Genomic DNA, 25396 nt, shown 5'->3' with positions numbered 1-25396 from the left:
GTTCCTCTGGAAGATGATCTGGGGGTTACATCAAAATATCTTCACCCCACGTGAATGAAATCTTTAGCATCGGCAACACGTCCTGCGGCCTTGTGGAGATGATTGGGGGTTTTGTTTGGAAAAAGGGGGGGGGGGTCTGCCCACCCCGTTAATTCACTGGACCCCCCAAATCTGACACGTTATCAGAATCGTCTTACAGCACCGGGTTATCGTTCATCGGATGAAACTGTCCCTTAACGACGCCAACCTTTGAATGTGCGACCGTTAATTCTGAAGTATAGCGGGCTTGAAGCGATATAGGTTGTACGGTTGCCAGCGCTGCTGATGCGAAGCAGTAAGTTGCGGTTCAGTATCCACACGTCATCTTAAATGTTGCATCCCACAACGCATAATAATAAATCAAAAGAAGCGCGTTGACGAAATGAGGCGATACGTTACAATCTCGCATGCATAGTTCGATGCTATGCACAGGCGAAAAGGGTAACATAATAGCACTGCTGTGCATATACATTGAACTTTACATTATACGATGATTGCAACACCTATTTTCAGCAAACAGTTAGTGGGTGTGGGTATCCCATTTTATTGCTACTACATTTTTGAACTGTGCATGTTTTCATGAACGAAGCAGAAAATGAGTAATGGTTGTTTGTGCTCACCCATAGTCGGGCACCATCTGGTTTTCTGATTAATTCCTGACGGAATCACCCGTCGACATGCTGTCTTTGTCAGCGTTAGAGTTGAAATGAATATTGAGCCATTCCAGGCTGTTCCAGCCTCCGTCGTTAATGAAGGTTATAGACATCCGAGTAAACGATATTTGTTACCAGCCTTCTCCATAATGCCTGCCCGTTCCAGTCCTTTCCTCTGCAGTAGAGCTTCTCTGACTCCCTCGGCACACTGTGCACTGGGATTGAATCCTCTTCGAATGTGCAATTTTGCAAGGCTGGGTGGGCAGTAATAGACTTGGGCGGATAGGGCAATGGGGAAGAGGCGGATTCATCAAGGCGTGAATCCGAGCAGTGATGATGAAAGGAACGCCTTTAATATTTCACTTTACTCGCAGCTTAACCTTCAGAGACGTGCAGCTTTTCTCGACCAGACTATTCTGCACATTTTCTCATAAATTTTCGATGAGTTTTAACGTCATCACCCATTGGACTCTCCGCAAGGCAAGCGAGACTGAAGTTAGTATGAAATAGGACGGAGCTCGCGCAGAGACACGCGGTTATCGTTCATCCGTCAGCACGTTCCGGAGAGGAGGTCGCTGTAAGTATAAGCACCATCGGTGACTAGGAGCATCTCTGCATCACCACGGGTCAGGGACAATCTTTTATTTAGAGAGCTAATCGCACGCGTTTGATCCGTGTTGGAGGTGGGAGACCTCTGGTTACTGGATATTCTTGGAAAATCAGCTGCCATTTAGAGGATTTGCTGGCAGTGTCACATCTGAGGAAAGTTCATCAGGGCTGTCCTTTCTGCTTACTGTGTGCCGACAGCGTTAGACAGAATATTGTGCGTCTTTTGAAAGGTGTCTACGGTGCACATTTAACTGATACCAACTACATCTGGTAGAGGACTGCTTAGCTGTACCGAGAGGGGGACATCGTCGGGCTCAAGTTGCTGATGGCCCGCCTGCTACTCAAGCTTTCCCGGGCCACCATGAGAGTAGGAACCCCGGCACTTCTCGTGCTCACTGGGGTGTCCCTCTGCAGCCTGATGCTCATAACCAGGCAGGTGGACAATACGAATCTGTCACCATCCAGACGGGACCTTCTTGAGGGCGTTGAATTTTCTGTGCTGCCAGACTTACAGCTTCCTCATCGTTCAAGACCTTCCGCCGTATCTAAATTAGGGAATCAGAAAAACACACGCCTCCGGTCAATCCCTGCCGGGACAGAATCGGCCCCTGGGAATAAAACATCTACGAGAATGAAAGGAACGGTCAGCGCAGTAGATCATCAGGCTTTTATCAAAAAGGCAATCAAGGAAAGACCGGGAAGAGTCATGTACCAGCCATTAACACTAGCGGGGATCAACGGTAAGTCCTTGCCATTTGAAAGACAGCTACTTTACCGATGCCAGTGTACGTAGCTGGCATTGATCGGTAGATGGAGTAAATGGGGCAGAAGCGAAGGCAGTTACCCCCAGCTAAATCATGTATGGTAGTGAAAGAATTGCCCGTGTACGTGGGAGTATAGAAGTAATGAAGAAAGAGAAGCCTTGGTGCAACGTTGGGAACTGGCTGGTTGGCATTGCCGTGTAGCGGTAATGAGTTTTGGGTAAACGGTATGAAAGGTTTTACATGTATAGGTTTGCACTTGAAGCGGTGGGATGGTTAGGTGACTACCGCTTCATTATAGATTTATTAGAAAAGCTGTCGCGCGTGCCTGTGTAATCCTTATCATGTATGCATCGCTACATTTGCACAGTCGCTTTTCACTCCCCATTGACATCTTCGGCACCGGGCTTTACCTTTGGACTTGGAGCCTGGGGATGTTTTATTCAATATGTGAATACAGGACGGGGTAGCGGTCCTCACAATGCATGTATGCCATTGCAGTTGACCTTTACCTTCAGGAACTATGTAGTATGATAGACCATGCCCGTGGCAGTGACCGCAATTGTTGTTTGAACGAATGATCAAAGAATAAGCAGGTGACCTTTATGACTAGGGGTCTACTCTCTGCGTTTATCGTCCAAATCATGTCTCTTCCAAACGATTGTTTATTGAATTTTCCAGTGAGTTTCCTATTGAAATACTATACAACTATAACATTTCTGGAGGCATCTAGGGAAGCACCAAAGGTATTCATGTTCCTTTCGTACATACAACAATCGGATCCTTGGTGAAACTGATATAGGCTATCTGTTATCCCTTGCAATTCTTCATCATCTCAATCAATTCTTTTTCTGCGCAGAACACGATGCATCAAGATAAATCAATTATCATGATTATGTAGCCTTAAAAATGAATGGCGTTGTTCTCATAGAGGTCTAGCAGAAGGTCAGGAGGCGTCCAAGTCAGTTAAGGACAATATCACAAAAGTATGAGTAAAATTCAGACATGCCATTACATATACATATACAATATGGCAAAGGTTACAATCTCTGATCTTTAAAATGAGTTAGAGAATGAGCTAACTAGCATTCGTTCATAGATCAAGATGTAACCGACTATGTAAGCAAAAGTAACAATACCATATCTTGATGCATATCAGTGTGAGTATGAATAATACATTGTGACATGTTCGGCCCGAATATTGGACCGCACGAAGCGATATTGAACATCAATTTCAATTTTCGGTCGGCGATGTCATTTTTCGAACAATCTGATCAGTATCTGTAACATTGAATGTGGGTAAGCTTCAGGGTGTAGAGACACTATTCATGGAAGATTTTCTATGTATGTTTTGAAATGACAGTTATCAATTTTGCCAGATTAAAGTATGTTGTAGTCATGACCCTTACCGCATTCTCTTAAGACCTTTCGTACTTCAATGAAATGCTAAATCAGCAAGGCCTTGGGTAGGGTCAAATCTTACTTTTACAATTCCTCTTATGGACAAATGGGATTTTGAATTCAATAATGAAATGAATTTCAGTATATTTCTGCAAGTAGCTGATGCTCTATCATAAACCATCTACCTAGTATTTCAATGTTGTATGGTTAATTATGTTTGATATGAGTAGATGTTGCCTAGCAATATAGAACATATTGAAATAGTCTTCTCGTCTTGTGCCTATCATCAGTCTTTCGTAAATTTTTGCCACTTTTTCATAGAAATGGAATGTTAACAAAAATGCTGAATATTTATCTAGTTCAAATCTGTTGAAGGAAGCCAGTACGTTTAGCACAGCGTAGTTTTCTATTTTGGTAGTCTGACGTGCTATTACCCTTTGATTGGTGTACATCATCAAATGTAAAACAAATGGCCTTAGGTGCAAAACGAACCCAGGGAGAAGTCAATGCATTGTGGGGGAGGTTTCAAGAGTGAGGATATATCGTAGTAAATGACAGCAGAAAGACAGAATGCTTTCCCAGACTCCTTGTTAACATTTCGGCACATCTCCGTAAAGGGTAACAAAGGTGGGAATCACTTCCGTGGAGAGCAGGGGACGGAGAGGCAATATCGAAAGGTCGACCTCGTGTCGGTATGATTCATTCATGAGCTCGGCGATGGATGGAGGTGGCCCCGAGGAGCAGCCCGGGATCGCCCCCGCGGACGTCAGGGGGGCAGAGGCCGAGGCAGTTCCTTCTGGTGACATAATTGCGGCAGTGTAGCGAGTCACACGTTTCCGTCTCTCTGATGGATGGTAGCACTTTTCGGGTGTGCTTTGTTTTTCTCCATCCGCGAAGAGAGCAAGAGGGGAGAGAGAGGGGGGAGAGAGGGATAGAGAGGAGGAAGAGAGAGGGAGAGAGAGAGAAGAGAAAGGAGAGAGAGAGAAAGGAGAGGGAGAGAGAGGGGGAGAAAGAGGGAGAGAGGGGGAGAGGGAGAGAGGGGGAGGAGAGAGAGGGGAGAGGAAGAGAGAGGGGGTAGAGAGGGGGAGATAGATCACGGTAATGTGTGTAGCTGTGTGGCGCAACGATTAGAGCGTTGGAGTCAGAATCAGAAGGTCCTGAGTTCTAAACTCGCCATGCCCCTGCCCCCATGACGGTGGAGTGACGTCCACCGAGCCTCACGGCTAATCTGTCTAAAGGTGCCAAAAAACACCTCCACCATCTGCACACTTGCCACTGAGACCCGTGAATTTATTATTTATTATAATGCGTGTAGCTGTGTGTTTTGGAACATATAGAATCAAATGTGTACTGAAGGTCCGATACGAGAAACTATAAGAAAACGACCAGAAGCGCCTATTTGTTGCTGCTTGAATATTCCGACAGCGTTTGCAAAAGGCCCCCGGTATGAATGAGAGATAACATAGCAGGACTGTAATTTTCTCGTAGAAGCGCTACCTTGCAATTTCAGGTCCGTCTACAATGCAGTTTGACCTTTTTCTAAATCCTGCAGTGTTGTTGAGCCCATTGCACAGGTATATGAAGAAAAGATACTTCTCACTTTCGAATCGGATGGAATCTTCCGATGTACTCGTACTGAGCTTAAAGAATAGCTGCAAGGGAAAAAGCGACACGTAGAGGCAGTATTGGTACCAATACCTTGTTCTAAGCTGCTTCTGAAAGGTACCACTTTCGATAGAAAGAATTGCTCATATCATCCTAAATAACAATGGTTTATCTGTCTTGATTTTATATGATTTACCCCCCCCCCTCCCTACAATATTCATTCCTACTTGTGATGTGTTAAGAAAAGCAATTCTCGTTCATTGAACACGATATATAAAATGGTACTCTCCTTGGTACTGAATGTGCATTCTACGTAATACCATGGAGAACGGTACTCTCTTGGTGAGGAATACATGATACTCAGAAGACATAAGAGGATGGTCCCCTCCTTGGTGCTGAATGTGTGGTCTGCAGAACACTTTAGAGAATTGTTTTCTCTTGGTGCTGAATGTGTAGTGTGGAGAGCACTATAGAGAAACACCCTTTCCTTGGTGCTTAGTGCGTAGTCTATAGAGCACTGTAGTCTGGTGCTGAATGTATAGTCTGTAGGCTATTGTAGAGAGTGGCAATCTCCTTGGGGCTAAAAGTGCAGTACGTAGAACTAACTACATAAAGACTGGTACTAGCCTTGATGCTAAATATGTAGTCTGTAGAACACTATAAAGAATGGTTCTCTCCTTGGTGCTGAATGCAGTCTGTGGAAAACCATATGCTACTTAGCTTTCGAAATGCAGACTCCCTGTGATTTGAAACGCATTAAACAGCTAATTCGCTATATAAAACACAACATGTACAAATTACCCGGTGCCATCCGTTGATTAAGGATTTCAAACGCCTTTCTGTTTTGACACAATGTCAACATCAAACGGTTACTCTCGGTGCTATTTACATGTTATTCTGTTGTTCTCCATGCGTGTTGATGCTGGTACCAATCTATGCCGTCTCCACAAGGTTATTCAACGAAACACCCCTGACCTTCCAATTCACATTAGCCATGTAGTTTACGACAGTTTTACTGTCCTCAAACGGGTGGCCTTACCATTCACGAGTTGATGTCTTCATTTACGACACTCCCGGTAGTCATCGGGTAAACTGCACATACCACTTAACAACCCGGTCTCCCCCTGCGCGGCCATTAAACTTTGGCGGCCATGTAACAAGATGTGAGCTTACCATATCTTTTACTGTTTACGACTGCACCCGTGCCATTTGCCCGGGGACAGCGGTGGAATCAGATAAAGATATGTCGTTAAAAGTCAAAGTTGGACGCTGGGATGCTCGACTTTATGGTTTTACAACCAGTCTGCAAATGGCAAGCAATATTGGGTATCATAACAGCTAGTGCCGGGATGGATGGTAATGGTGTGGTGTGATATAAAAGAAAACGCACATGCATTTGTCTGAAATCGTGTATTACGTAAATTTGGTCAGAAGCTACAGTCTTTGGGGGATTTTTTACCGTAACGTTTGCGGTCAAAGTCTAAGTACTGTGCGACACGTGGCAGTCTCAGAAGTCTTATAGCTTGAAAACATACCATATTCATGTATTTTCCTCATTCAGTACAACTATTTTATCATAATCCACAGCTAAAGACGCAGACGCCACCACGCTTTGTATAACTGTTTTTCTATATCATGTATCATGAATAAATAATCCTCCCTAAGCTTAACATAAGCCTACACCTTTTTATTATTTTGCAATGGTGATTTTAGTGCAGTCACACTGATGCTTACAATGTAACGTTGCCTCTGCATTCCATTGTGCAAAACTCCAGTGACAGACGAGTTGATGGTATCCCATTCACTGGTCTCTCTGTGGTGAGTGTAAATTAGAATAGAGAACACCCGGCACTGTTTTTTTCCCAACTGGGTACTAAGTTTGACAAGCAATCAAGGCAAGAATCCATAGACTTTCACATTGGAGTATGAAGACGTAACCTTTTAGTATTTACGCTGATCCTCGTATTTGCAAATGCCGAGTCTACTTGTACCATGATATTTTAATGTACGTAGAAAATATTCATTTCTAATTCACCAGGTTATTACATCATGAAGATGAGGGTTTGTTTTTAACGATTACCATCACATAACTCTGGTAAAGGTCGATCGATAAAAATGGGACGGTGGCTTCTACAGGAGAGAACACCAGTTTATATATTAATAGTTCACAGCTATGGTTTATTTCCCTAACGTATATATATATTTTATATGCCTACTGTCTATAACCTCCCCCACATAGCATAAGTCATAAAACGAAGTTAAGCGGCAGATCCGAAGCCTTTATGACATATTTTCCGGTCCGCACGTACTCAGTTTTTCAATTTCTACCTGCGCTCCGATAATTACCATTGGTAATCGGGAACAAAGCAGCGTAACGAGTTTTACGGCAGTATATCCCCTGTAGAATGGAAAGTAATGTTGTCATTAACGACGTGTTCCTGCCGTGTGCACGGTTGTTTAGCGGATGCGTGTAACTAAAGTCGTACCGGGAATCGTGGTTGCGGTTTCGAATCTCTCAATCTTATGCCACCACCGCAGCTGGTTTGGGAGGCCATAACAGACTTTATTTATTTCGTGGGTAACATACTATAGATATCAGTATATAGTAGGGTAGCTAGATTCATTCCTCAAGCTACTGACATATTGCACACTGCAGTCGTACCTCAGAAAGACATCTGGAGCCACATAGTTCAAGTTTTGAACTTTTATTCCGCCCGTCGGCCAAACTATAGTTTCGCTATGTACAGCTTCTTCAGACAGTGGCCAGAGGCTAAATGGCACAAGTACTGTGAAGTTTGCACTTATAACTCTTGTCATAGAGGTGAAACAACCACTGTATGGTAATGCAGAATACGTTACCGTGAAAGTACAGGCAAGGTGGCATTGAAACTTGTAAGAACTACAAATATCTCATCAGCCTGTGCGAGCTGGTGGTGATTTAAAGGAATAGTTACGAGAAAGCGTCGACATTAAAGAGACTCATACTCCCAATAAAGTTTGTCTTACACGACACGGATGAGCAACCTTTAATAAGACCGAAACGCAGAGTACCATAAAAGTCTGACCTTCCAGTGTCCTGAAGCTTTACGGCTAGAAGTCGGCAATATGTCTGTGCCCTATAAAACAGCTTAATGCACTAGGTGCAATAAAACAGACAGGAATGCCTTTAATCTAGAGTACGAGCCAACAGCAGACCGCGCTGGCCATCTATCTCTTTGACGTCTTCTCGATAGGAGGAGCGAAGGGTGTCGTCAATCATCCAGAGATAAAACAAACATTGCAGAAAACGCAAAACCCCAAAGCTGTGGATCTCAATATAATAAGTCAAAGCTCAATATGATAACCGAAAGATTTTCCAACGTTACATATACATTTTAAAGAGATGGAAACGAACGTCAAATTGATTCATTTATTGACTCCAGAAACAAAACAAGAACAGTGTGACCAAAGTCGAACAAGAAATGAGTAGCAAGAGCTATTCAACCGAAACTCTGCATTTTCCTGCATCTTTTATGCAGATTTTTTGCCCTCAACGAAGACCTCCCGTGGTGTTTTTCATTCGTATGTACTTTTAATCAGCCAGTTAGACGCCACGAATCATTCCGATGATAATGTACAAGACACTGGAGCGACCTTTCCCGGTTCCAACTGAACGCAGACTACAGAGTGCTTCGCTTCCATCAGTGTCGACTTCACAATAAGAAAGTTTTCGAGCGATATTTTTCAACTTTCTCATCCCCATGGGACCTCGTTAGCAAGATGGAGCTTTCCTACGTGCAGTTTAATGGTAACGGTAATGATTGAACTGCTGTCGCTTCCTCCATAGATATAGTAGCATAAGATCGATGTAATCCCTGTACAAATCGTCAACAATTTGGAAGCAAAATCGGAATGCTGTTGTGGATCAAAAATGGATGACGTCCTAGCATGTCTATGGTCCCTAAGTATGGAGAAATTGGTTTACCATCATCTACAATGTATATAACGTTAGAAAATACGGTTCGTGGTTCTTGCTATGAGCTAAGTTTCCTAAATGACAATACCGCGGTTGGCAAGCAAAGTAAAAGAATCAGTTGGTAAGTACAGAGGATAGAAGCCTAAAATGACAATGCTAAGCTTGGTGAAATAGATTTGGATCCAAAGTAACGGAAAAATTGACGGACCAGGGCATCCGTCGAGTTTTCGTTCTATTTGTCATGGACGGTCTTAGATATTTAGCTTTTTGACCCCTTTAAACAGTGTTCAAAACACTCTACAGAAAACCGGTAGATGTTCCAATCAATCGGCATTTCCTGAAGACCGTTTATTCTCAAACAGCCCATGGACCACAGCTCCCCAGACCCCCCTTAAAAACACCATTGTGCCAGCCGCAGATGTGAATATATGGCGCCATTTCTGAACTAACAGATGAATAGATCTTGTGCAGTCTACCCTTCCTTTGGTGAAAAATCAAATCAGCCTCCTAACTGAATTCAAAGACATCTATATCCTACCTGCCAGAACTACGCTATGTGATGTACGAGCTCAGTGGAACCTCGAAATAACTTCTGGAAAATCGTCGCTACTGTGTTCGACCGGGGCTGCTGTTTAATGCCGTGCATTCTGATGCAAAACTTTTTTTCTTTGCCTACCTCCTTCTAACGGAGAAAGGTCCTAAAGTTTGATCTATTTCTTAGTTAACGAGGGAAATATGGCGTATCAATGACGAGGGGAGGGAGGAAAGCTCTTGAAAACTTGTATTCACATTTTAGTATCTATACTTCGTCCGTTATCACCTTCAAGTTTCTCAAATGAATGCAAATGCTCATAAAATTTTGAAGTTACATGAAAAAGAGAGCTGCTAACCAACTGCAAATTCTGCACCTGGCCTAGTCTGCAGTGTGGTTTGTAGCATGATTACTATTTCTCTGCGGAATGAATAATGATTCTATATAAATGCATCCCCAACAGCTTGCATTCATCCCGCAAAACCGTGCGCTTTGAGACGTCAGGAATGTAATTTTCAGTCCTATTGTACAAAAATCGACCGGTTCCAGTACTTGCAGACATCGAACAGCTTCCAGCCGTTGCCAACGGGTTTGGGAAATTTTTCTCCTCTGCCGCCCGTTCCAAGGCATCAAAATTGATCTTCCGTCTAACACAAACCCGACTTGTTCTCTTGTGGACAAGGGTCATTCCTTATATTGACGGTGTCATTTGTCACGTCGGTGTACATTGTACTTACGAGCTGTGTGAACAGCGAGGCGTCATCAATCCGTTGTACGTCGGCAATCGATATCAGACATCTCGACTCACTAGATTACGGTGGACAAGCTCATGAACAGGACCGGCGAGTTTTTATTAGCTGTTTCTACCTCCTGGCATCTCAGACCCTGTCCCTGGCCTTTGGAGTTGTCTAGAAATCTTAAAACAGTCCACCATACTTACTCATCTCTCCTATGACGTAATGAAACACAATGCAAAGTTGATACGTGTATAACCCTATATCATAACGATGGTGGCTGAGGTACGCACCGGAGTTAAAGATCTTGGGCCATGCAGCATCTGAATTGAATGCTTAGTAGCTTGTTTTAAAGGACGTGCAAAGGAGGCAAACTGCGAGAAATGTTGATTTATGAATAATTACATTAAGAGGACAACAGTCTCTATAAACTTATAGCTAGTCTGATGTGTAGAGGTTCTGCTATCAAACAAAGTACGGATTGATACGTATGTCACAGACGTCGTTTGTATATCTATACAACGGGTATTTCCTAATTAGACAACTTATTGAAGCATTCTAATACAAAACATCTCCCTACACACGTTGTTGTAATGTCAAACAAATTAACTGTGCAAAATTGATCTGAAACGGAAAGAGATCCGTACATAGATTAACTCTCCAACAGCTGCAGCACCCAAAGATCAACATGGCTGCATGTTCAGGATTGATGGATGGCTCCATTTAAGTTGCCTGGGGTGCAGTCTGTTTTGATAACGGACTTTCCAATCCATTTATGTGACTTAATGAGCACTTGTATAGTAAGATTGATCACTCTAACACAATTAAAGGGACGACGTCTTCATATTCATCTTCGCGATGTCAAAATATGTCTGTATTACGTAATGAAAACCGATATCACCAGCCTGTAATTATCTTAATCTTTTGACTCCAAAGGATTTTCCGACAGACAAAATTATGTCCATCTTCTGATAGTGTGACAAAGTGCCATGTATTCTAAGATTTTAAGTGCAGATATTTTAAGTACACACATAGCACGCTAGAGAATATGGCTAGTTTGGACTTTGAAGTATTTATTGCCCAATGTTCAATCACCTCCTGTTAACAGCTACACAGTACCGTTTATTACTCTGTTTTCATATCATTTGTAACATATTTTGAAAGGAAATCAGCAAACTACTGTGTGTTCTCTTGTAGGGGTCTGTATGTCTTGGCGTTGCGTATTTTGCAGCTTTCATCATTTGTGAAAATATGCCATTGTCGCAACTAGCTTATGCTAATCTCCAACCAGATCCACGGTGCGTAATGTATAGTATCAAACTTCCCCGTTTGACTCCCTTAGCCGGCTACACTCCCTGACCAGCTTTGATACTATCTTATGGCACCGTAGGATCTGCTTGGAGATTAAGCTTATGCGACACTGTATACATGTACGCCATCTTATATGAAGGCAATTTCAAGTCTTTTTTGTGTTCTGTTAGGTCTGCTGGAGGGATCTGTATATCTTGCAGTTTCTGACTATCAAAATGTCACGTGACACCGTGCATGTATTGATCAGGTGCCCTAACACAAACCTGGCAAATCCCGCCATTATATCAACGTCATCTTCTCACTGTGATCCACGGGAACGTACTCCGCAAGACAGATGAACATGTCATGCGGGTAATCTTAAGATATAATCTACCAGGCGTGTCTAGGAACGGGTCGTCTTCGCCTTATGCTTCCTACTCTTAGAGTGTTTTTTCTAGATTAAAGGTTATTTGAAGCACTGCTATATCGTTTGTCATTTTTCTGGAGTTATACGCCCTGGAACTTCAGAATACTTTTGAATGATGACAAGAAATGAAGGTGACAAAATTATTAGGTGTGACTGAGAGTAAGAATACAGATGCTTGAAAGTGTAGTGTTTCTGTGAAGTCAAGAAAAGGAAACAAAAGCATAAATAGCTATAACATAATTCAACCCCACTCAATGTGACAGACCTGTAATGGTAGACTAGTCTTTCAAAGTTTGCTGTACTTTTTCACTTCTGGTCCATGTTATTATGCATAGATTTGATTAAACAATTTCACCGTTTAATCATTTATATGAAAAAAATAGTCTGGAGTCCAGCCTTGTTCGCTTTTGTCCGCTCCCGAAGGTCGCTAAAACAATGCTGGACTCAATGCTAAAAAATCTGATCTTTGTTTCTTTTTTGAAAAAGAGGCGTGGCAGTCTACGTAGCCTGTCCCTGGTGCTGAAAGTTCCTTCCGTTACCTCGCTCTAGGCCTTTGATTGGAGATTTCCTAAGAGAGCCGTCATTTAGCAATGAGCGATGGATCTGCCGACATGTCGAAATGACAACGGATATTCATATCAACCGCGCGCCTCAGTAGGGACCGGTATTGATGGTTTAGGTAGAGTGACACAGCTGCGCGGAGCGGCAAATAGATGTAGCAAGGTGGAGGATGTTATACATCATAACTATGATCTCCTGTGAGTTTATGGAAATCATCCCACGTTTTCAATGGGTTTTGCTTTGAGAGGATTTCGAGATGACGCTTCCTTACACCGTACCGGCTTCTACAAAGCCATATTTACGCCCCTGTCTGGGCTTTAAGGCATTCAGCAAAAAGGTCATGCTTGAAGTTCGAGTCATAACATATAAGGTTTGCAGGAGGCGTTCTGTAATATCTATATTTCATTACGTTGCCCTTTCTTCGGTCTCTTGGGCAATACTTCGATAAGATTACTTTTTTTCCACCAGGGGACACCTATGTATGATTTTCGCAGTACCATTCTGGCTGACTTGCTTTAGTATGTCTCAAAAGATAGTTTGCGTGTTTTTCTTGATAGCGTGATAAAAATGTCACACGGGTTTGGTGTGCCGATGCGCCAAGATCTGCACATTTGCCAACGAAAATCTTATTTTTTCTTTAAGATCCACCTCTGTGTTACAACTGCGATTTGCAATAATGTATTCTTCTCTCATCTGGATATCATGATTTGTGGTAATACGCACGCTGTGGTGGCTGCTACATTAATAATAAGATTTATAAAATGCCATGCTGTCTTACATCGCTACAAATGTAGGATTCAAAACGGAATCCAATTAATGGATGCCTGAAAAGTCAGTGAGATTTTACTCTTGTTTATTCCTAAATGAAAGAGCGACCATTTTAATCGATATTGTTTTGTATTCTATAAATGTACAGAAGCTAGCCAGCCCCTGATGCGCACGATATCCTTCTTTTCCCTCCGATTTTCCAGTCGATAGTGTCGTGCATGGAAATCGTAGACGCAGCAAACCATAACGCAGATAGACGAGACGAACCCAATAGCATCTTCATCTGACTTGCATGCGGGAATGCGCGCCAGGTAGAAGCATTCATCTTGCTCTTGCCCCCCTCAGGCACGGAAGGGCTACTTTAATTGAATTAGTGAGCAGACTGATGGGGAGATAGATAAACCAAGAGACATCTATCAATCTTCACTTGGCAGAAACCACAGCAAGATATCGTCTGACAACACGATCGAGAACGAGATTCGGGGATCAAAGGGCGCCGATAATGCGTCATCGGTCACGTGTGTAGCATATTGTTAAACCGGTTTGGAGACGTTCTTCCCAGTTGAAATTGACTTTGAAAACTTGGTGGGATTCGTATGGCCTTATGGATAAAAAACTAAGAATTATCGTGCTTGTCATTAGGTGTGCAAGTCTTAGTAACGAAAGGTTGAGAGACGTGTATTTTTTTGCAGAATCCAGGAAAATACAATAAAGCATATCATTTCAAACTTTCGACATACCTCTGGAAGAAGGCCTCTTGCTATTGTAGGCTTGTACGTGCCTGTCGTGTGTTGTTATCATGCGTGTTTTATCATAGTCGTTGTTGTCATTGTTGCTTCTTTTTCGACAACCGAAAGAAGCGCTGATGTTCAAATAAAATTCAATCTCTACAGGTGGCTTTACTTCCGAACGTTTCGAGTGACATTCATCCCTCTTCTTTAGCGTCACCAGTATAGTGCACTGATGTTTGTTTCAAATCCTGTCCAGTGGCGTTTTATCCTAACCATGGTTGTGATTATCTCCATGAAAATGGAGATATAGTTTTGGGTGTGTCTGTCTCTGTGTGTGTGTTTCCGGATATTTGTGGTCAGTATAACTCAAGAACCTCTGGATGGATTGCCATGATATTTAGTATACAGGTAGGTGTTGGGAAGACGAAGGTCAAGGTTAATTTTGGGCTCCCGTCATATATGTGGTTTGTGGCTGGTGGAACATTAACAGATATCAATTATGCAAATATGTCCCTAATTTGCATGATTATTGTAAACGTGCTATAATTCTTCTAAATGGTAAATGATTGCACATTCAACATTTTGAACAATGTAAGTTATCTGAATTTGTACATAACCAATTTGTACATAACCAATGTGTACATAACCATTATGTAAATGTAGAAATCGTTTACTTAATCAGACTATTCTAGTCTCCGAACTCTTGTTTTTGCTGTTTTTCTTGATAACCTGTTTTCTCCCTCCTGTGCAGTGACGTTCCTGGGCTGTTACGAGGACAGCGTGGTTCCCTCCCTCCGGACGCTGCAGGAGGAGTTCCTGTCCGACTACAGGAGGATGACGGTGGAGAAATGTCTCAACCACTGCAGGAAAAGGTCAATATTATAGCATTCACTCTGTATCTGTATCTATATAGACAGCCCTTCGGCTTAACACACCAGCTTCTGTATCTGTATCTGTATCTATATAGCCAGTATAACCACCCTTTGGAGTAATACACCAGCTTTGCAGACAACCGATGCCTCAGCAACTGGTTATCTTACACTGAGCGACCTGTTACACCTAGCTTTTGCACATCTATCTGCAAATGCTCTTTTTAAAAACTATCCAACAAAGATGACCATACTGTCCTTGGTGATAACAAATTCCACTTTATGATAGTTCTGGGAAAATACGAATTTTTGAACACAATCCCAGGTTGGTAACTTCACTACATGCTTCTTAACTATAGGTTTCAAAATGAGCATACATGACACATACTATCGGCCTTTTTGGTGAGAGTAAGCGCTAAGGCGCTTTATTCAATAACATTTACTTTATGTTTATAGACATGTTTGATAGGCAAACACACCATTACACGACTGGTGGGATAACATTTAATGATGACAATATTGTCAACTTGATCAGTTATAACAGAGGATACCAAGTTATGATATACATTTCTGGTTGTCAAATATGGGCTCTGAATCGAACACATTGATGTGAATGACATAGAGAGCATGAGGAAGACTGTTTGTATACCCATACGTAGATGTAGTCTCTACCAGATTGACTACGCTGGCTATTATAGGGAAAAGAATTTGACAGGGAGTTTTGCTACCAGGGGAGGGGAAACTTAAACCTTAGCGTAGACTGACTCCCCTGGCCAATTTCCCGACGATTCTTTGCCGAATTCTACGATCCCAGCACCCCCGTAGGAAGGCCTGGTAATCCAAAGGCTATTATTTATTTATTTATTCGACTTTACAGATTGGAAACAATTAGCCTCCACGGCTGACGCTAGACTTCTCTAACACGTTCACGTCGCATGGGCGAACACTTCCCATCATCAGTAATTGCACGACTCCATTATCCTTCTTGGACAGATCTGATTAAGATAAACGATTCAAGTCAATTGATTGGTTTCCTTCTAATCAGACCTCTGGATGATGAAGTACAGTCTTGAATGTACAAGATGAAGCCACCAATTCACACGTGCTGGGTAAATCATATCGAGACAAATAAGTAACACGGAAAGTGTTTCTCAAGGCCGCTCTGTACTTTATGACACTCGTTTATTTCACTGCCATAGAAAGCCATAGATGGTAGTCAACTTCCGTATTACAATGTACATTCATCCAATTTCTTTCAAATACAAAGAACTTGATATGCATCGATAACATAAGATGAATTCCAACTGCATGCAATAGTGTATGCGACAGTGCACGGTCTGCATAAGAATGGCAGGATGGCGACACAGACAAACGTAACAATCTCACCACATACGTCCTGTTTGCGATGCATTAGCATCTGTGGAATGATACATCTTACGGTGGATTTAATCGGTAGCGTCTAATACTAATGCTCCTGTTACCTTTCGTCTGCATACGACTTAATTGAAAACATGTCTCGACCTTGCCGCAACACCGTTTTGCCGTAATAACACACAAGACTTGGCCAACATATTACAGAGTTCATGCAAGATAATTACTACAATTCTGAAGCCCATACCATCCAAAATATTATGTACATGTATAAGAATGTTAGCCACACATTCATCAAACTCAGAGACTACCATAGTCAGAAGATATCTCTAAAATGCATAAAAACACTTCAAGGCAACGAAATCGTGACTGATTTTGCAACGGGCTCGGAGATATAACTATATGCGTACAATTATTGATAAAGCTGCCCGAATTTCCATGATCGTTTAGAGCTTCCAGGCTAGCAGCTTAAAGCGCACGGAAGACTAAATTATTAAGTCTTATCTTGTAACCCAAATTTTGATTGGTTAGCATAAAGTAAGACGTATTCACAGAGAGTAAAAAAAAGCGCATTTAGAAGCAATCTAAGTCTTGTGATGATAATAGGATTTTCTCAATCGATTCTCATCCCCAATTTTTATTCTTCTGGTGCCGCCACATTAATCCGCATGGTAGTTCCAAAAGCCCACTGTAATGGCGAATCTATCTCAATTTGATATGTTTCCTTGAATAGGAGGGCTGATTCTATTGCAAAATCAAATACATCTGACGGAAAAACAAGGCTGCAATCGTTCTTAAAGGACCCATTCTTATTCTTTGAAAGGCAAATCGAACAGTTGGAAGAACGCCAACCTTAAAACTCCTTGGTGAAATGGACACTGATTTTGTTTTGACGCCTCGGTGTTTATGTGATGTACTAATGTTGTCCACCGGTGTCTTACTTTGATTGAATGCAACACATTGTTTGTCTTGTTTACATGTATGGTGGGCCCCTTGAAAGTCAACTTTCAAATGTTGTAGGGGCCACCCACCTATTTTGAGATGAATAAATAAATTGAATAAGATGTCTCCGGATTTCTATTCTGCAGTCCTTAAATGTATGGTCTATGGTGATGAATTGATAATGGTTGTAAACGTTTATTTCTATTTTTGAATCTGTCTCTTTTCTGTAAAGATGCAACTGGCTTTACCTAACTGATACGCCGTAGCTTTTTTGCATTCAAACTCCGTTGTCTACCACCTCCCCTCTTGTGGCACATGAACTAAGAAGAAAAGTCTAGCTCTGCTGAGCACCGTTAGCCAATTATCTCCACATTGATTTTGTGATCTTTGGCAGATGTGATGAAATCGGGTGAATCGGTCTTGGATCAGATCCCTCCGCCGCAGATGTTCCCCTCAAACAGTGATGCGGTCACAGATCAACCTGCTTCGCTGCAGACGATTTGGCGTGCCGTCCCGACCGTACCATCCTGACACAGATGTCACTGCGGGGGGCGCTCGATACCGACCTGCTGCCTTAAAATCAATTGACTTCTGTGGAACTCATGTAGTTAAAGGGCGGTGTGAGTTTTCGGACGACCTGTCTGGGAGGCAAAGGTCACAAGGATCGATAAATGACGCTCCACTTTTGTTGAAACTTTTGCCAGAAAGCTGTGAAAAAAACGACTTAGTTGGTAACATTGGATGGACTATCATGCAAGAAGCCGTCAAAGGAGGAAGAAAAAAGTTAAGGCAGTAGAAAAGATGGGAGGATGATATCAGAAAATGGACAGGCAAGACACTAAGTAAAACATTATAAGAAAAACAGATAACCTAGAAATGTGGAGAAACTTGTTGCCAAATCTTCTGTGGTACCCCAACAGGCAAATAATTAGACTAAGGGATAGATATGAGACAACATCAAATAGATATTCTTTTCATTTTCCATTTTCAGCTAGGCGTTTGCTGTGGTTCAACTTTTCATGTCTGACTACCAGACCCAAACAGGTCTTCAAAGATTGGCGGCTCGTTACGGGTGCAACTGGTCGATGTCATTTTTTCGAAATTTTTGTTAAGTTGAAACAAATCAATCTATATTTAAAATTTATTTCAAAAATGATTCCTTTGATGGCAACGTTTTTGCTAACTATGAAAACAAGTCCTAAAACATTGTGTTCCTGCATTTCCTTTTTTCCAAATATTTATCAATATTCATGATAATTTCTAATCATATATTATCAATAATCCGAAAATACTAGTATTACAAATACCATTGAAAACCCCGTGTGGTGTCTTGGAATGGACTCTAGATTCATTATTCTCATGATCAATTGTCTATAGATATTTCCCGTTCGTGGGCCTGGAGTTCGGGGGAGAGTGTTACTGCGGGAAGCAGATACACAGGGGCCCTGCGACCCTGTCAGACTGTAACGTTTTCTGTGGTGTAACTTTCTATGGCTATAGTTTCTTCATTCTCATTGTAGATATTTCCCGTTCGTGGGCCTGGAGTTCGGAGGAGAGTGTTACTGTGGGAAACAGCTGCACAGGGGCCCTGCGTCCGTGTCAGACTGTAACGTCTCCTGCCCAGGCCATGAGAACAGCACCTGTGGTGGGGTGAACCGTCTGACAGTCTACCACATCCACCCCAGGTCCATGGGACGGCCTCCGAAAGACAGGCAGAGAGTGGAGCTGGGGATACTCAGACCAGGTTTGTAAGACGTACAGTGGTTGGCTAAACAACTATCATCTATCAAGATATCTCATTGGCCAACGGCTATGAGTCATTGTATGACATGTACATATACACAAAGTAACGTCCTATTATCAAAGTATGTTCTTCTAGCAATCTCATTGGACAGTAAGTCGTGAGTTACTGTTACAAGTATACCCGTATTTACCCTTACTTTGCATCCTTTTGCATCCAAAATCTATACAGTCAAGGAGGTTTAAAAGCACATCCTTGATTTATAGAAGTGTTACGATGTGTCGTACATCTTCTCACTTATTGATGGGAAAGTTAAAAGTTGAGATCTTCGTAATAATGATTAACTGGATGATTTGAATCACCCCATATAAGCTAGATAACTAAGTGCCTAATCCATTACAGACATGTGTACTGCTTGGATGTCTTGATAACTATTTAATGGATAACGAGTAGCAGAACTATGATTACTTCCTCACGGCCCCAGAATCATTTATTTCAATTCTAAGATCCATAGCCGATAAAGACAGCTTGCCCTGCCTGGCGTCTCGGGATCATCGCTCAATCTTCCTAGGATGTTATCTTCCCCGTACAGCTGTGGAGATGTAGTGTTACATTTGTCCTCTACTTGCTCTAAAGGGCATGGGTTCAATTCTCAGGATAACCCCGAAATCTGGGACGGGATAACCTTCGCTGTTTTGCCCTTTTCTTTTACAAGCGATTTTGAGTAGATCCATTCAGATTGTGCATGTAGTTCATCCGACCTTTCAGAAAGAGCGGCTTCAAAAAGTTCAATGATTCTCGGTACATTGAACTTGATGCATCATTTTCTCGACTGAACGCTGAGGTTCGTTAGGAATTTTGAGCCTGACTTGAAAGACAAACATTTTGTAGAAAACGTAGCATATTTCCTCTGCATGTTTTCAGCAAAATCTCTAATCCGTAGGAAATATCTATATCTGTAAAAAAATTGTTTCTGTACTGGTGTACGTGCAAGTCATCTTTATTTTGGACAGTCTTTTTCCTAATATTGGTACATTAACATTTGTAATGCAAATCACCCAACCTGGCAAGTGTAGACTTTATTTGGATTACTTCGCTTTTTACGTCACATTTCTTTTCGCTTGCTGTAAAGAATTTGATACATTCCATTCTACATAGAGCTACATTCTGAGAGGAGATAACCCTTACTGTGTTCAAGTAGGTAAACATGTAAAAGAACTTTAGAGCCATAGTGAAAATGACACGCTAGACACAACATGTTAACTTATTCATATCTATAGATATTCATATATGTAGGCAATGCATTTGTATATACTTGTCTGTTTATATGTAATATATGTAGCGGTAATAGACGAACACGCTACACGTACGAAAGTCGGTTTACTGTTGTTGTGTCAACAAAGATTTCTATCAACCCGTCCCACGCAGACCCCCGGTCCCGAGAGCGGTACCTGGACGCGGAGACGGACGAGGCTTACCGGGGATGCTACCCGGTCCGGCCGGGGCTGGAACGGACCGCCTCCATGCCGGTACGGGACCATCTCCTCACGCCAAGGCGGTGTCGTCTGAGCTGTCAACAACAGGTAAATGCAAAAAACTGCTTGTCTTCTTATCAAAAGTGACGCTGTTATTAGGTTAGGGGACTTAACATCATTTCCAGCACACGCCTAACTTCATTTTCATGTTTAAACTAGTTATAGGAGGTCTGTTCAAATCATCAACTTAATGGAGTGTTCCTATACTGTTTATATGTCAACTTAAAATTGTTTGAGACTTGAAATCCCTTCCAGTACACGCTTAACTGCATTTTCGTGTTTTCTTTCTATGATGTGTCCACCGGCCACATCATCATTAGCAGCTGTGCTGAACTGAATAACATTTTACAATACAGCACGCTGGCGAGTTTGAACTAGATATAAGACCTCTATTAAAATTACCAACTTTATAAAGTGTTCCTATACTCTTTATATGTCAGCTTTAAAGTTCTACGCTGCCTGACGTGTTTTTTTACAGATTTATACTCTCGCCCTTGTGCGAAATGCCACGGTTTGCCAGTGTCTGAACGCCAGCGCCACCTGCCGACTTGTCAACGCATCGTCAGATGACAACTGCAACTTCAGCTGTTCTGGGAACGAGCGACAAAAGTGCGGAGGGCCCTCACACATGTCCGTGTATAGGACAGAGATTGAAGGTATATTAATATGTATTCGTAAATAGTTTCATCAGGTTGGTAGATCAATTGAACAAAGTCTTCTTCGTTACACAACCTTCTTTTAATTCTTCCGTAGACGTTTCGGCGACTATCTGTCTCCTTCATTAGTACAAAATGAAACATATACTAACGGTGCGATATGAACTAGACCGAGTCAGTGCAATCCGAACTTAACCTAATGTATTGTATTGTATTGTGACTATCTATTGTGTTGTAAAATATATTGCATAGCGCTTCGCAGTTTTGTTTGTTTTCTTACCTATACAAAATTGGGGGTATAATAATTGTTTTTGGTCTGTGCGTTTGTTTTTCTTGGTGTGAGTCCGTATTCGTATCTATTTGAATTTTGTAGAGTGACAGGATGTGAGGAGGAATATGGTGTAACCGGACAATGGCAGAATAGGAAGGTTGGCATCCAAATTAAGTCATGCAGATAAGGACGCCCTTGATGCAGGCTTGCATGAAAATGAATAGATAGAAATGGAGAGAAATTCACAGTTATCTTTATAATGGACATAAAAAGAAATTCACAATAATATTGTTTATTTTGTCTTGTTTATTCTGTTCAGTAAGACCTTCTCCGAGAGGCGACCTAATTTAATGTTTACTGGTTTCATTCCTTCTCTGCTAGCTAGGTGCACTGACCTGCATAGTATCAAGTTCCGTTTGGTTTCATATGGCTCACGTCACTTTGATGACGAAAGAAAACAAATCACCCGAAAAAGAAGAAGATTTGTTGTGAGCGCTTTTAGATACGGAATGTAGTCAGGTCCTTAGATGCTTCTCTTTCAGTCAGGTTAATTCGATCCTATGACATTTAGCAAGCATCAGACACACACATGCGCACCACACATGCAAAGAGAACGACAGACAGAGTGAAACACAGAAAAGGAGAAAGGGGTTTGAGACCTGCAATGTGCGACACGATGCGCCCAATGTGCCATATTTACCTTTCAACAAAATAATAGCATTGTCATTTAAGACTTAAAAGCACAATGCAGAAACTTTTGTCTTTAGAAACCCATATAGCTCAAGGAATGCCGTTCCGTCCACCGTCTTTGTGACACTAATACTTAAATTACAGAAGCGTATGCCCTCTATAAACAAAATCTCATTAAAGGATTTCCGAAACCCTTCGTCTGGCTGTCTAGTTATAAATATCAGCCCTGCGATTAGTGATTAACCTAAATGATAGTATTGAACCACCTGCTAGATGATTGGTCGTGTCTCTTCAACTTATAATGATATGGTTTTATAGTATCATAGCGACCGGGCATAGATAGTGAACCGCGTTGTTCTGTCAACAACAGGATAAAGTGTGCGCCCGCGCCCGCATGAAGTGCAGTGTTCCGTACGGCTTCCCTGCCGTTTGTTTGCAACCGTCATGCGGAGGGGTTTCCTTTACTCGGCACCTACCACAGAGTCAACAGAGGCTGCTGACAGAGTTGGCTGCATGTTTTGAGAGTAGGGTTCGTTGAAAGCCGACTGTACATTCCTGCTCTGGGCCATTTCGTTTTGACTTTGACTTACGATTCAAGAATTTCTGCGCGGCTGGGAAGTTATTACAAAAGGGTTTTTCTACGGTTTTGTCGAGTCGAATTTCAAACCTTCGCCTGCTTCAAAATGAGCTCCAAGACCATCTTGATACTTCTCCCCATCTTCGTGGCGTACCTTCTGATAGGAGGTGGGGTTTTCCACGTCCTGGAGAGCGCAGAAGAGATCAAAGTTCGGGAGCGAGTTTTTGGGCTTCAGCATACCTTCCTCGGCGGAGACTTAGTCGACAAACTACAACCCTTCTGTGCCGCGGACGCTGCGGGCGAACACGACACGAAATGTTGTGTCCTCAGGGCAAACCTCACCACCATAAGCGATTTCATGATGTGGTACTTGCAAGAGACACTAGACAATCTGACAAGCGCGCAAGCAGAAAACTCCAGCTGCATCAGGATGGAGAATCTACCACTGATAATCCTTACACCAGACCAGCTGGCAGACATTGTGGACGTTGTTGGCTTGTCTATAGACCGGGGACTCGATCCGAGGAGCACGGAAGGTGAGAGTACGCCGCTCATGTGGAGCTTCCAGGGCGCGTTCGGTTTCACCATCACGGTGGTGACGACTATGGGGTACGGGGTAATGTCGCCCGTTACCGTCGGCGGCCGGGTCTTCTGTGTCTTCTACGCCTTGCTCGGCATCCCCTTGACGGCTTTCCTGCTCTCTAAGATCTCCAAGGCGCTGCTGAAGCTTTCCAGCCGTGCGACCAAGAGAGTCTGCAAGGCTAGACCGCACTGGAACCGCGAGAAAGTTAACAAGGGCGCGCAAGCCTGTCTTCTGTTAATGGGACTGATCTTCTTCTTCGCCCTCCCCACCATCACGGTCTGTACCACAGAGAACTGGACCTACTGGGAGGCCCTGTACTACATGTTCATCTCCTTGTCCACTATCGGCTTCGGGGACTACGTCATCGGAAATAGAAAAGACATCAACTACTCAGCGTTCTACTTCGCCGCCATGTTCGTCTGGCTCCTGGGCGGCCTGGCTTATCTCGTCTTGGTGTTCGATCTCATCACGCGCGGGTTGGAGAGTATCGACGGGAAGGTCGAGTCGCTGGAAACCTCACCTGACGACAAGGGGGAAGAACTGAAAGAAAAGGAGCTTCCAGCGGTCGAGACTGTTCCTGAACGAAAGGCGGCGGGACACCCACTGTTTCATCGACAGACCAAGGGCGCAACTCAAGGCTCGGCATAGACTCACACCTCAAACATGGTGAACCATGAGAACAACAAATCACGTATCTATATGTGAGACTGTGGTACATACGCGTTGACTTTACTAAAGGAGGTATTAGATATAGAGTGAGATATATTTTTTTCCATTTATATCACCGGATGCGATGTACATGTAACTGTAAGAACTCTTGTATAGACGGTATATTCACGCTGATAACTGGACATGTATGTCACATAAGGCAAAAGACCACGAATTAAAAGTCCATCCCAGCAAAGTTTGACAGAACATTGCACAACTCTTTTGTTCAGAAGGTTTTCACTGCATGAAATAAACAATGTGTAGATAATGCAGCAGTCTGACCTCATTTCTTTCTTTCTTCCTTTTTGGATGATTAAATTTCTGTTCAGGAATCAGAGCTTGACATCCTGTCAAACGATACACACATGACGGTTACGTTAGTCCCATTATCTGTCAATTCTTGCATAAATAGAAATCCTACACTTTATCTTCTACTTCTGATGCAAGATGTTAAAGTTATAATCAGTGGGCACGTTTTGCGAGTAGTAAGTCCATATTTAGCTTGCCAGATCGGGGATACTGCTATCCTCCTTATGGCAAAAATGAACTAGTAGAACCAACCATAGCTGCCTAGAGGAAAAGAACTAGCGAAAACCTTTGGTTGATAAACAAAGAAACTTTACCATCCGTATTAACTTTATTACCCCGTTTCAGAGAGCTAATTTATGTCAAAATCATAAACGAAGTAAATAAACAAAAAAACGGTCTGTTTTCAACACATTTTACAATCAGTCATTGTTTCTGGTCGATGAACTCCAATAGATGGGTAGAAGAATAAAGGACACAGAGTACAGTGAAGAATTAGACCGTGCCTAGCGCAGGTTTATAGAGATAACACCACAGTTGGTGTGAGACGAGATAGGGTTACAACGACCGATTTTGTCTATTTCAACCGTGTCTCGTGGTGTAAGTCTCTGGAATGTACTGACAGCAGCTACCTAACGACATGTGGTGTCGAATGGATGAGGGCCTATGCTAGCGGACACCAGATCAAGAGGGCACGCGTTCGATTTCTGAAGTTCCTGCCTCGACGCAACGCGCTTAACACGACTTCCCTCACTCCACTCAGGTGTACATGCATACGTACCTGACTTCGGTTGGTAAGGTAAAAGGTGGTGGAAGGAAAGGGAAGGGCTCCACCTGCTATATACCGTGCCCAAGGCACAGTGGATTACAACCCATTGTTTCTACGGGCTCAAAAAGGCTACTTTTATCCTTCACATTTTCACCGACGACAGGAATTTGAATTACGTAGGAACTGAAAAATCATTATAAGAATCATAAATGCAGTGTAATAAAAAGTTAAAGTTAAAGTCCTTCCCGCGCCTGATGGCGCATAGGGCGGTGCCCATCTCCGTTTCAGTAGCCCTTGGGCCACACAACGCAA

General features: G+C 42.5%; 2 protein-coding genes across 2 annotated transcripts in view; both read left to right on the top strand.

Annotated features, from left to right (window-relative positions):
* The first annotated feature begins 198 nt into the window (after window positions 1-198).
* The window catches only part of LOC118426427 (WSC domain-containing protein 2-like), a 27423-nt gene continuing 2225 nt past the window's right edge, over window positions 199-25396 (top strand). The window contains exons 1-5 of the mRNA XM_035835802.1: window positions 199-2041; window positions 14818-14938; window positions 18769-18992; window positions 20418-20572; window positions 21003-21180. Coding sequence (XP_035691695.1) covers window positions 1627-2041; window positions 14818-14938; window positions 18769-18992; window positions 20418-20572; window positions 21003-21180 — 1093 coding nt within the window. The 5' untranslated portion in view covers window positions 199-1626. The remainder of the gene's footprint in view (window positions 2042-14817; window positions 14939-18768; window positions 18993-20417; window positions 20573-21002; window positions 21181-25396) is intronic.
* Window positions 22361-24437, top strand: LOC118426428 (potassium channel subfamily K member 16-like). The gene has a single exon (XM_035835803.1). It carries the CDS (start codon window positions 22825-22827, stop codon window positions 23947-23949), a length of 1125 nt encoding a protein of 374 aa, XP_035691696.1. The 5' UTR covers window positions 22361-22824; the 3' UTR covers window positions 23950-24437.

Source organism: Branchiostoma floridae, chromosome 11 (genome assembly GCF_000003815.2).
Source record: "Branchiostoma floridae strain S238N-H82 chromosome 11, Bfl_VNyyK, whole genome shotgun sequence".
In the NCBI taxonomy this organism is placed as follows: domain Eukaryota; kingdom Metazoa; phylum Chordata; class Leptocardii; order Amphioxiformes; family Branchiostomatidae; genus Branchiostoma; species Branchiostoma floridae.
The sequence above is the reverse complement of the archived record's forward strand: the minus strand, read 5'-3'. Positions and strand labels throughout refer to the sequence as shown.